At 47.9% G+C, this 13,390-nt stretch overlaps 1 protein-coding gene across 2 annotated transcripts in view; it reads right to left on the bottom strand.

The window, feature by feature from the left end:
* Positions 1-3,275, bottom strand: part of SYS1 (SYS1 golgi trafficking protein) — a 40,027-nt gene extending 36,752 nt beyond the window's left edge. Inside the window, exons 1-3 of one of the 2 annotated variants that reach the window (XM_047745144.1) lie at positions 3,082-3,275; positions 2,629-2,868; positions 917-984 (exon numbers count right to left, since the gene is read on the bottom strand). In XM_047745144.1, the coding sequence (XP_047601100.1) occupies positions 917-984; positions 2,629-2,790 (230 nt within the window). In that variant the 5' untranslated portion in view covers positions 2,791-2,868; positions 3,082-3,275. The remainder of the gene's footprint in view (positions 1-916; positions 985-2,628; positions 2,869-3,081) is intronic. The other variant, XM_047745143.1, reaches the window with a different exon arrangement.
* Between the last annotated feature and the right edge of the window lie 10,115 nt (positions 3,276-13,390).

The raw sequence follows: 13,390 nt of genomic DNA, 5'->3' as shown, positions 1-13,390 counted from the left end.
CCACTGCAAGTGAGGACAACAAGCTACTTGCAGCTGGACAAATCCTCATGTTGGAAGGTTGGCCTGGAATCAAATGATCTTCCCATTTTTCAAAAGAAGCCAGAAATCTGGATTTTATATATAAAACATCCTGACTTTCAACTAAATGGAAAAATACTTTAAACACTATTTGTGGGATGCCAAACAGAACATATCCAGGAGCCAAATCCAGGTCATAGTCAGCCCACCCATTTTCAATCCCCAGTGTAAGGTCAAGAACAGTAATGTGCAAGGTACTGTTCCAAGTACTTCCCATGAATGAATTCATTCAACCCTTACAACTATGAGACGGGTAATATCATTTGCTTCATTTTACTGATGAGGAAATTGGGGCCTAGATAGATCAACTGTCCAAAGTCCCTAGACTAGTGGGAAAGCTGAGATTCAAAGCCAAGTGAGTCTGCCTTCAGAAGCTGAGATCTTAATCGCTATGCCACACTGCCTCTCAAGGGGCAGGCAATGGTCACAAGTGGCCTTCAATGTTACCCAGTCAAAGCTCTCAGGTGTACTGACGAGGAGCCCGAGGCCTAGAGAGGAGGGAAGTAATTTGGCCAATGGCACACGGACCAAGAACAGAACTGACTTCTCCTGACTACCGGTCCAATCCCTTCCTCACCTCGTTCCACAACAGGGAAGTGATCTGAGATGGAAGCTATCCCACAGGCAGCATGCAGAGCGATGTAAGAGCTTTCCAGCTAAAGCAAAATCATAATGGAAGGAGCCCTATAATGAAGCCAGTCCCAGAACTGGCCTTTGCCACCCAATTTAGTCCACCACTCCCCAGGAACAAGTGCCAGCCTGTCTCATGTCCGAATTTAGGAAGTTAGTTCCAGTGCTAGGACCCCAAAAGCTGGAAAGCAAAACTGGTGATACTCACCAGGTGAGGGCGTTGAGGATGAAGGACATCATGGAGAGCCGGCCTGGAGGGGTGGAAAAGCCCAGGATCTGAGGGGGAATCACAAATGGAAATATGCTGGAAAAGTGACTTGGCTTGGCAGAGCTCCAGGCTCCAGGACCTCCTAGGGAAAACGCATTCTTCCCACAGCACAGAAGACAACAGGGCCCTGCATCTGTATGGCAGTCTATTTCCAACAAGGTGCTTTCACAGACACCCACTTTGGTATCTCGTTTGACCCCAAACAGCAGCCAAGAAGAGACTTACAAAGGAAAAGCAAAAGTTCAGAGATGTTAAGTAATTTGCCCAAAGTGATACAGTGAGTAAACGGCAAGAGTAAAGACTAAGACGGGTTTGGCAAACTGAGGCCCCACCAGTCAGACACGTAGTTTTGTAAAAAAAGGTGTTACAGAAACGCTACCACACCTATTTGCTTAGTACTGTCTCTGGCTACTTTTGCACTGCAGTGGGGGGGGGGGGGGGGGGGTCCAGTAGTTGTGACCTAAAACCTTTACTATCTTGTCCTTCAAGGTCCACCAACCCCTGCTCTAGAATCCAGGTTGTGTGCGTGAGACGGCTCTTCAACAACGCCCAGGACTCCCAAAGGCCATTCCCAGGAGGACAGAGGCTTCTAATAGGCTACTACTGGGCACCCAGTGTGTGTGCAACTTCCACCACTCTCGAGACAATACTACTGAATACCAAACATCTGCCCAGCACCGTCAGCTTACAAAGACCTCAGACTTCGATAATCTCCTGTTATCCTCACAACAGCCTTGCAAAGCTATCGTTAACATTACTGTTACCCCTTTTTGGATAATACCTTGCCCAAGAGCCACACAGAGAACAGCAGCAGGAGCAAAGATTGCATTCCTGATCTCCCGATCTCCAGGCCCCCAGAGCTGTGCTCATTACCATACACCACAGCTGCCTCTCAAACGCAACCATTTCCTAGCCCTCCATTACTTGATAAAGCACTTTCACCTTCCTAGATACCTCCGGGGTCTCTGGGCCTCATAACATTGTGCTGAGAATTATTCCGCCCAGTTTCTGGGAAAGAAAACAGGCTCAGAAAGGTGAAGCAACTTGCCCAAATCCCCATGGTTAGTATATTTAGACTAGATGGGACGCTGAACCTTTCTGAATCCAAAGTACAGGCTCTCTGTATTGCAATCCATGAGCTCTGCCATGCTTTTGCAGAGAGGAACACGCTGGTTCAGAAGGGACAGCACTTGCCCCACATCACACAGGTAGTAAGAGGAATTTAAACCAAGGCCCGATTCCAAAGTCTAGGCTGTTTCCATAATACCTCCATGAATGCTCTTTCATCCTCCCTCTCTTCAATTTGGCACCTGAGAATCTGCAGCCAGGGAAGTGAAGTCACTTTCTCAGAGTGTCAGAGAGGAGATGCATCACGTTGCCTGGAATGTAGGACTGTTCCTTAGTATATCCAGGCCCTTTCCTCTGTACTAATAATCTGCCTTTGTTCTCAGTGCTTTCATTTTCATGGATGGGGCACCTGAGGCTCAGAAAGAAGAGGTCCCTTTCCCTGGGTCACAGAGTGAGATGGTGGTCCAGCCACGTCTAGATCCCGGGGTGGGGGGCGGGGTGGGAGGGAGGAGGGAGCGGTGTCGGACCCACAAAGCACACCCCAAGAGGCCGAGACTCAGACCGCGCCGTCCTGGTGACCCTACCTCGGCGTCGAACATCTGGTCCAGCGAGGGGCTGCTGCGCACCAGCCCATCCACCAGCGCCAGCCACAGGCCCAGCGAGCCGTAATAGACGGTCTGCATGAGGACGATCTGCGACAGGATCAACAACGGGTCCCACACGTAGCTACGGAACTGGCCTGCCATGCTGGCCCTCGGGGCCCGGCCGCCACCCGGGGCCTGGGTCAGCGCTGCCGAGCCATGGGCCCAGGGCCGCCCTGGCACCTGCGAGGACACACGCCGGGCCTCAGCCAGCAGGCCGTCACCATAGCAACACCGCCCCGCCCGGGAGGAGGGACAGGGACTGAAGGGGCGAGCCCATTCCGGGAGGGGGGGTAAGGGCGGGGTGGACAGACCCATTCCCAGAGTGAGGGAAAATCCTGCCCATTCCAGCTGCTCGGGCCCGCCCGTCCGCAGGCTCCTTCGGGGCTCACTCACCGGTGACCGACTCGAGGGTCGAAGTGTCCGAGCGCGGCCCAGCCTCACCGGCTGGTTCCCCAAACAGCGCTGACAAACAGGACCATGGAGGAGAAGCCCTACCGGCCTAGAGAGGCAAAGGTCCAACGACGACGGCGGCAGCAGCGGCGACCGCGTAGGAAGGAAGCGTTTCCGGGGACGGCGGTGGAGGGGGCGGAGCCTAGAGTGCGCAGGCGTAGTGGGTGCAATCTTTGGCCCAGCCAACTCCATCGGTGTACGGCCGCCGGGAAGGGATGTTTGCACATGCGCAAAATGAAGGGTGAAGGCGAACGGAAGTAAGGCACAAGAGCTGTAGAGCTTGCGTGCCCCCTACAGGGGAATCTTGAAGAAAAGCGGGGCAACCTGGAGAGTAGTAGGGAGAGGGTAGGCAAGAGCCAGGTAAAGAAGTTTAGGAATTAATGAGTCTCTAAATATAGGTTCTATTTTCTTTCTCCTAGTAAGAGTCCGGGATAACTTTAAATGAACCTGCTGCTGGGTGCCAGGAAGGTTTGGACACGTATGACTGGGACAATCCCTGCCCTCTGACACAACCTGATTATTAGGAGGCAATGTAGTGGGTGCTTTATAACATAGGTATCCATTTATATTTATATATACATATATATTCAAAATAGAAAAAAGGACAGGTTCTGAAGTCATACCTGGAAGCACATTCTGACCCTGCCTGCCACTGTGACTGTTTTCTCTCCACCTTCTCCTCTGAGTCCACAGAGTGTATGCAGTCAGTAAATATTTGCTGAATGAGCCAAAACAAAGAGTAACAGCAAATTGATGAATCACTTTATTCCTGTCCCAGCCGACCCAAACCCCTCAACTTCATTGAGCCTAGATCCCCCTTCTCCAGAATGGAAAGAAGGGAAGTAACTGATTCCGGGGAAAGAATGTGGGTTTTAGAGCCAGCTCTACGAGTTGCGTGACTAGCAAGCCACTTCCTTCTTTTTTTTTTTTTTTTTTTTTTAAGATTTTACCTATCCATTCGACAGACAGAGATCACAAGCAGACAGAGAGGCAGGCAGAGAGAGAGAGGGAAGCAGGCTCCCCGCTGAGCAGAGAGCCCGACGCGGGACTCGTTCCCAGGACCCTGAGATCATGACCTGAGCCGAAGGCAGTGGCTTAACCCACTGAGCCACCCAGGCGCCCCAAGCCACTTCCTTTTTAAACCCCAGCTTCCCTGATTACAAAATGAGGAGTTAGACAACATTAACGTTTGCCAACATTCAGTCTACCCTCTACTAATTAGTTCCCCATAAAAAAACTTATCAAAGACACATGTAACTGCCAATCAGAACTCTGAACATCATGTGATAATCATATTTATCACCTTGAGTTGATACTATTCCAGACAAAAGTAAAGAAAAGTGAGACTATATCAAGAGTAAGTATGTGGTTTCCCTTATCGTTTAGAAATACCATAAACAGTTCCCTTGAATTCCAGTTTGGAAGTCCTTAAGACCCAAAGATTTGAGGTGCTTTCCAGCTCAACCATTCTTTAAGGCGCCTCAATTTGGATCAACAAAAATATATTCAAATCCCTTTGGTCCACTGATGACCCATTTTCTGAGAAAACATCTTCTGCTTATCAAATACATACATGATCTTGTTTAATCCTCACGATCCGAGAAAGTGGGTATTACCCATCTTTTTTAAAGGTGAAGAAACAGAGGCCTAGAAAGGAAGTGTGACTCTACGTAGGTAAGGCAGCTGCTAAGAAACTGAGCAGGGATTTGAACCCAAGACACCACACTCCAAAACCCAAATAACCATCCCCAAAGCGGGGGGGGGGGGGGGGGGGGGTGCTAAATAAGTGGTGGAGTAGGGAGAAAAAGTGCTTGAGAGGTTTGACTCAGTTCCCGCAAGCAGCTTGGTCTTTCAGGTTTGGGAATGTTTGGCTCCTGAGTCAGGCTCCGCCTCGCATCACAGCTGGGCCCTCTCCACCCATCACCTCCCACAGACTGGAAAGCCCTCCCTAGCCATTCTCTGGCAATGGAAAATGCAGGTAGCCTGAGGTTTAGGGCACTGAATAGCTGGGGTCTGACGTCATTCCTGGAGCCTAGAGCTTGCCTTGGGAAAGCCCCGTGGGCCTGCAGGACAGCCTGTTGCAGTTTCCTTTCACCTGTAGGATTTCAGCTCTTGAATTCCATCTTTCCAAGCTTGGGAAATGGAGCACCATTCTCTGTCTTAATCTGGGTTACAACAAGGAAACCAAGAGCTGGGGAAAACCACAGTAACTCCCTTAGTCAAACTCCTTGGCCCATTTTGAGAATCTGACCACAGGAAGCCTAGAGAAGAAGAATGATCACAAAGCCTGAACTAGGGCCCCAGTGACCTGTCATAAGACCTTGGGCAAGACCCGTCTTAGTATGCCAAAGTATAAAACGATGGAGGAGAACTGGACTCCAACTTCCAAATGCAGTCCCTGACCTTGTGCCATCTGAATCAGCCGAGGAACATATTATATTGTCCGATTCCCAGGCCTTGTTGCAAACCAAAATCTGAATCGCCAGAAGCAGAATGCAGAAATCTGGATGTATAAAGAGCTCCCCAAGTGATTCAGAGGTAGAGCCAACATTTGGTAATTACAGAACAAGATGATCTGTAATTGACCTCAAACGAAATCCTCTTCTAACAGAAAATTGCTCTGTGACCTTGCCATGTCCACGGCTCTCTTGAGGCCTCAGGGTTTTTTCCCATCTGTAATCTGAGGGCGTTGGACTAGAATAGCTGATCTCCAAGGGCCCTTCCCACGCTGCTGGGTTTGTGGTTCCAAACTTATGAATGAAATTTTAAACTTCAGGTCAGAGACTGAATGACAAACAGCCACAAGCTGGGACAAACTGTCCTCCGGGTGCAGAGAAGAAGAGTGCCTCTGGTTACTTGGTCACTTATGTCCTTTCCACACTGAACTCCCACTGTGGGTTTATAAGGCCAATTCTTGTTGGGATCACGTTCTGCATAAATCCCTTGGGGGATGTCCTCATACAGGTCTGTGGGCTTTGAGCCCCACTTATATTCGAATCCTAGCCCCACTACTATCTTGCTAGGTGACCTTGGGGAAGCTACTTCATTTCTGACTCTCAGTCTCCTTCTCTATTAAAATGATGATAAGAATAGTACCCATGATTTGGTTTGTCCTGAGGATCAAATATGTGCTCACGCTACTACTATCTGATAGGCAGTCAGCATTAGGTAAACATTAGCAATATTAATTATTATTTCTTCCCTTGGAATGCGGGAGTGGTAACATCTGATCTCTCAGATTTATGGGGAAGATCTAAGTGGGTGTCAGATAGCGTGAGCCCAGTGCCTGGCATACAGTTGGAGTTCAGTAAATGTGGTACCTTCCTTTCTTAATCCCACCCCACCTGCAGGGTTCTCCAACTCCCTCTCTTTTCTCCTTTCCTCCTTCCCTAGGCTGCCCACTCCTTCTCTAGGCCACCACGTGATCCCTTTCAGGGAATGTTTGATGAAAACACTTTAGGAGAGATACTCTCAGGGACAGGTTATGCAACTCTGCGCTCACACTTTTCGGAAACTCCATGTGGGAGGTTGCATTTGGCTGCCTGTCCTCTGCATGGGTTCTGGCCAGTGATTACCTCTCTCCGAAGAGAACTGGAGAGAAAGAAATCATCGTTGTCTGCTTTCTCTCTCAGACTAAGAACACTTTGTTACCCAGAGTATTTTTTTTTAGAGAGAGAGTGGGAACAGAGAGTGGAGGAGGGACAAAGGGGGGAGGGGGAGAGAGAGACAGAATCTTAACCAGGCTTCATGCCCAATGCACAGCCTGATGCAGGGCTTGATCTCATGACCCTGAGATCATGACGTGCGCCGGTATCAAGAATCGAACACTTAGCTGACTGAGCCACCCGGGGTAGGTTAAGGGTTGTGTGTGCCTCTGAGGAACATTTGCTGAGTTACCCACTGTGAGCCAGACACTTATATGATCTCACTTGATTCTTACTGAACTTCCAAAACAAGCTTGGAAATTGTAGGTACAAGTCATGGTCCCACTTAACAGATAAGGAAGCCAAGGCTCAGAGAAAGGACACCACTTACCCAAGGCCACACGGCCAGCGAGTGGTAGAGCGGGAACGCCACCCCAGGCCAACCTGACTCCACATGCTCCCTCTTCCCGAGGCATAGTAGGAAGTGCCCTGGACAGTACAGTTCACACAGGGCTTTCACCTACGTGATCTTCTTGTCATCCCAACACTCTGGGGAGGTAGGTATGTACATTTTCCCCATTTCACAGATGAGGAACCTGAAGCTCAGAGGAGGAAGCTCTAGGGTCAGCGCTTTTCTGCAAATCATTTCTCTGTGAAGGGCGGATGCTGCCAGGGATACAAGCAGGTGGCTGGGCCTCCGGGGACGTTGCTTCTCTCGCTTTCTCTTTTTAAAAGATTTTCTTTTTTCTTTTTTTAAAGATTTTATTCATTTCTTTGACAGACAGAGATCACCAGTAGGCAGAGAGGCAGGCAGAGAGAGAGGATGAAGCAGGCTCCGCGCCAAGCAGAGAGCCCGATGTAGGGCTCAATCGAGCCCAGGACCCTGGGATCATGACCTGAGCCGAAGGCAGAGACTTTAACCCATTGAGTGACCCAGGTGCCCCTAAAAGATTTTCTGTATTCATTTGACAGAGAGAGAGAGAAACAGAGAGCCCAAGCAGGGGGAGAGGGAGAAGCAGGCACCCAATGCTGGGACTCCATCCCGGGACTCCAAGATCATGACCTGAGCCAAAGAGAGATGCTTAACCGGCTGAGCCACCCAGGCACCCCAGTATTGTTTCTCTAAAATAAAGAACTCTTTTTCAGGGGTGGCTGGGTGGTTCAGTGAGTTAAAGACTCTGCCTTGAACTCAGGTCATGATCTCAGGGTCATGGGATCAAGCCCCACATCGGGCTCTCTGCTCAGCAGGCAACCTGCTTCCTCCTCTCTCTCTTTCTCCCTGCCTGCCTCTCTGCCTACTTGTGATCTCTGTCAAATAAATAAATTTTTAAAAATCTTAAAAAAAAAAAAAGAACTCTTTTTCAGGGATCAGTTACCAGGTCTAAGACACTCCCGGAGAAAAAGAAGTGAGATTTTCTGAAAACAGTTGCTCCACTCCCCAGGCTTCCTGACCCTACCATGTACTATATTCTCTGCTCCTTCCTAGAAATTATTCCTTGATCTGACGTAAAGAATTCAGGGCTTTATTTTAAAAAGAAAAGCTGTTTTTTTCACCTCCCTTTTCATCATTCAATCAATCAATCATTTGATAAATATTCATTGAGCATTTACTATGTGCCAGAACTGAATAAAGTAAAGTAAAACTCTGACCTCATAGAGTGTATATTCTCACGTAGGAGAAAGACAATAAATAAGTCAACCAACAATGTGAAACTTATCATCCAGTCGTGAGAAGAGCTATGAAGATGGGGGTAAAGGTGTGAGAACAATGGATGAGGGAGACTGAGAAGGATTACTTCAGAAATAGCAATCAGCAAGACCTCCCTGAAGAGGCAGCATGTGAGCAGAGATGTGATGGAAATGAAGGATGAAGCCAACTTGTGTCTGGAAAGAACATACCAGAGAGAGGGCTCGCAAATGCAAAGCCCTCAGGCAGGAATGAGATTGGCATGTTCTCCGAATAGCAAGACCAGTGTGGCAGGGATAGGGCAGCGGAGGTCACAGCCATCCACCTTTGCCCAAGAATTCCCAGCTTATAGTTCATCATTGCCTTACCCCACCCCTGGGAACTGTGTGGGGTGGGGGGGAGGGAGGAGGCAGGAGGGATGAGAGGAGGAAAGCAGATTCATTCATTCACTCATCCAACAAATATATACCGAGTACTTACTATGTAGCAGGCCCCCTGCTAGAAAACAAAACCAGAAAACAGAATGGTAATGGTGGAAATAGAAGTTGTAGTGAATGCTGGGAAGGAAATGATGTCGAAAGTTGGGCAGGAAGACAATTTGGCCTCAGGGGAAGGTTTTTCTGAGGAAGTGGTAAAAGTAGTAGACGTGAAGATGAGTTAGCAGGGGCAAAGATGTGCGGGGGAAGAAGAGGTGTTGGTCACAGCCCCGCCGTCATGGGAGGATTCTCATTTATTGTAAGAGGAAACAGTGGTGTGGGTGGACTGCCCAATGTCATAAGTCAAATGGCTGAGGAGGCTTTAGCTGACAACCTTTACCTCATTGCCCCATTTCTGCTGCACCAACAGCTTTTGCTGTTTGCAAAGAGCAGATTCTGATCTCTGTGGCATCTAGAAAATAGTTGCATTATCTCCACCTTGACTGGATGTTGGATGAAGGCCGGAAGAAAAGACCTCGAGGGAGGGGGGCAGGGAAAGTTGAGAGGAATGGGAAAACTCAGCTGGATGTTGATAAAGTGGGGTTCAAAGCATCCTGCTCTGCTTCCCACGCTCCAGCCTCTGGGCTGCGGCATGCGTGTCCCATGATGCTATGCCTCCCACAGGGAAGCGCTCAGATGATGGTCTCTGTCAAGGACACAGAAGAAATAGGGTGTCTGGAAGGAGCTCAGAGCTAGAAACCAAGGGATCCGCGTTTAGATGAAGCTTTGTAACTGGGACATCTCACTTCACCTCTCTGAGCTTTATTTCCTCAGCTCTAAAGTGGTTGTAATAATGCCAGCCCTGACTACCCTCTCAGACAGTTTGAGGCATGTAAATGCAATAACTTACACAAAATCCCTTTGAAGAACTGTCTAGGACTCTGTGAATGGTTGGGATTTTTATTATTTGTGCTTTTCTCTAGCTGCCAGAGTCGGGGACTGCAGGGGAAGCTCAAGTTTAGTATGCAGGAGGTTCTCAGGGACACATCTCTCAATCTCTTTCCCAGCATCTTCCTCTCTGCTCCCGGGGACGAACACCTCAAAACGTTTTTGTGGGGACAATGAGATACCACCTCACACTAGTCAGAATGGCTGAAATTAACAAGTCAGGAAATGACGGATGTTGGTGAAGATGTTGAGAAAGAGGAACCCTCCTACACTCATGGTGGGAATGAAAGCTGATGCAGCTACTCTGGAAAGCAGTATGGAGGTTCCTCAAAAAGTTGAAAATAAAGCTACCCTGTGACCCAGCAATGGCACTACTGGGTATTTACCCTAAAGATACAAATGTAGTGGTCCTAAGGGGCACGTGCCCCTCAATGTTTATAGCAGCAATGTCCACAATAGCCAAACTATGGAAAGAACCTAGATGTCCACCAACAGATGAATGTATAAGGAAGATGTGGTGTATACATACAATGGAATATTATGCAGCCATCGGAAAAAAAAAAACAACCGAAATCTTGCCATTTGCAATGATGTGGATGGAACTAGAGGGTATTATGTTAAGCGAAATACATCAATCAGAGAAAGACAATTATCATATGATCTCACTGATATGAGGAACTTGAGAAATAAGACAGAGGACCATAGGGGAAGGGAGGGAAAGACGAAACCAGAGGGAGACAAACCATAAGAGACTCTTAATCTCAGGAAACAAAATGAGGTTGCTGGAGGGGAGAGTGAGTGAGGGGAATGGGGTAACTGGGTGATGGACACTGGGGAGGGTATGTGTTGTAATGAGGACTGGGTATTAGATAAGACTGATGTATCACAGACCTGTACCCCTGAAACAAATAATATATTATATGTTAATTAACTGAATTTAATTTTAAAAAATGGGTTTTTTTGTGGGGAAAACAGGAATCAGAGCTATCAACTCAGTGGGACAACCTAGTGAGACTGAATCAGAGAAACCTGATTTAAATCCTGTATCAGTCAGCTGTTGCTGTAGCTGCACATACAGAGAAAATGCACATAACGCTGCCAGCCCAGAGCTTGGGATATAATAGGTCCTTAGCCACTGGTGGTTACTCTTCCCTAATCCAGGAACCTGCTGGAGAGCAAGGGCAGTGTCTCATTCACCAGGATTTTTCAGACAAACCTCTCACACAGAAGGTGTTCATTAGAGGTTGGATAGATGAGCAAATGAGTGAATGCTTGTGTCTGAATCTCTAAGGACAAACAACCAATTCATTTATCTATACAACAAACATTTACTGGACACTGACTTGGGCCAGACCTTGGGCAAGATGCTAGGGATCCCTCCATGCACAAGACCATGTTCCCGCTCTCATGGAGCTTACATCTGGTGGGGGAACAGACGATACACGAGGAAAAGGATAACGACATGATGTCAGGGGAGGAAAGTGTCATGACAAAAATAAATAAATAAAACAAACCAAGGAGAAAGTGAATGGAAGGGGTGAGGCTATTTTTAGAATTCTTTACCACCCTTCCCGTGGGTGCTGACTCACTGTGTGGGCCTTGGTTTGCCTGTCTTACAATGGGGGTGCTGTTCGGGTGAACGGTCTGGGAGGGCCCTTCCTTGTCCAGTGTTCCCTGGTTCTGCGGTTATGCAAGGCAGTGGCTGGACATTCCACGGCCTCTGGAAACTCCAGGCTGTCATTATCTGGAGCTGAAGAGAAATTTGCATGGAGTGAGGAAGACCAAAGAGGGTTGGCACCATTCTGGGAGAGAGAGCCCCACGCCCACTCTCTCAGCTGTTCTGAAAATAGTGACATGATTACCTGTTATTTACTTTGTGTGAGGAACTTTTTGCAAGAAAGCTCCCCAACTCAAGACTCTTAGAGGGAGACCCTCTGTGATCATAAAAAACGGGCATCCTTTTGTGGTGGGTGTTGTGCTAAATAAACACCATACTGTCAACACACATGGCTCCCAAGTTACTAAAGAGAAACTGAGGCACAGAGAGGTTAAAGTGTCTTGTCTTGGGTCACACAGCGAGGATTAGAGCCCAGATCTCTCTGACCCTGAAGCCTGTGCCTTTAATCTCCAACATAAGAGAGAAAGGCATGGTTTTCCAAGGAGAGGGACGGAGTAACAGGGGTCTCGGGGGAGGGAGAGAGGGGAGCTAGAAGGAAAAGGCTAGAAGGTTTTGAGAAGCTTCCTAGGAGAGGAGCACTTGAGCTGAGCCATGAAGGAGAGGACTAGTCATGGTTTCTTGGGCTGGACACCTCTGGCTGCTCCAGGTGTGTGCCCAACCTCGGTGACCTCTGGCCTAGGAGGCCTGAGGAAAGGGAGAGGGTCAGGTTTACCCCAATTATAGGCCAGATCTCAGGCACCTGCTGCCTGTTGACTCCCCAAATCACGTCTCTTTGCTTGAAAGGAAGCTGGTGCCTCCATCAGAACGGATGAACACCCAACTTTTGTAGCAACATGGGCGGGACTGGAGGAGATTAAGCTGAGTGAAATAAGTCAAGCAGAGAGAGTCAATTATCATATGGTTTCACTTACTTGTGGAGCATAAGAAATAACACGGAGGACATTAGGAGAAGGAATGGATAAGTGAATTGGGGGAAATCAGAGGGGGAGACGAACCATGAGAGACTGTGGACTCTGAGAAACAAACTGAGGGTTTTGGAGGGGAGGGCGTTGGGGGGATGGGTGAGCCTGGTGGTGGGTATTAAGGAGGGCATGGACTGCATGGAGCACTGGGGGGGGGTGTAAACAATGAATCTTGGAACCCTGAAAAAATAAATTAAGTTTAAAAAATAAGTAAATTCAATTAGCCAACTTATAGTACATCATTAGTTTTTGATGAAGTGTTCAATGATTCATTAGTTGGGTGTAACACCCAGTGCTCATCACATCAAAAATAGGTTTATTTGGGGGCGCCTGGGTGGCTCAGTTGGTTAAGCCTCTGCCTTCAGCTCAGGTCATGTCTGAGGGTCCTGAGATCTACCGGCATCCAGCTCTCTGCTCCGCAGGGAGCTTGCTTCCCCCTCTCATTCTCTGCCTGCCTCTCTGCCTACTTGTCATCTCTGTCAAATAAATAAATAAAATCTTTAAAAAAAAATATATATATATATATATTTATTTATTTATTTATTTATTTGACAGACAGAGATCACAAATAGGCAGAGAGGCAGGCAGAGAGAGAGGAAGGGAAGCAGGCTCCCTGCTGGCAGAGAGCCCGATGTGGGGCTCGATCCCAGGACCCTGGGATCATGACCTGAGCCGAAGGCAGTGGCTTAACCCACTGAGCCACCCAGGTGCCCCAAATAAAATATTTTTTAAAAATATGTTTATTTTCACAATCCGTATTGAGTTGCATAGGATTGAGCAAAAGTCATATACTAATTTTTGAGTGTGCCATATGTGTAACCTATCAAAAGTATTCTACAATTATTCATCTATTTTTTATCTCCAAGGCTTGCAACAAATTAAGCCTTAAGCATCGTGAAAACAAATAAATTTACATG

This window comes from Lutra lutra, chromosome 9, assembly GCF_902655055.1.
Source record: "Lutra lutra chromosome 9, mLutLut1.2, whole genome shotgun sequence".
Classification (NCBI taxonomy): Eukaryota; Metazoa; Chordata; class Mammalia; order Carnivora; family Mustelidae; genus Lutra; species Lutra lutra.
The sequence above is the reverse complement of the archived record's forward strand: the minus strand, read 5'-3'. Positions and strand labels throughout refer to the sequence as shown.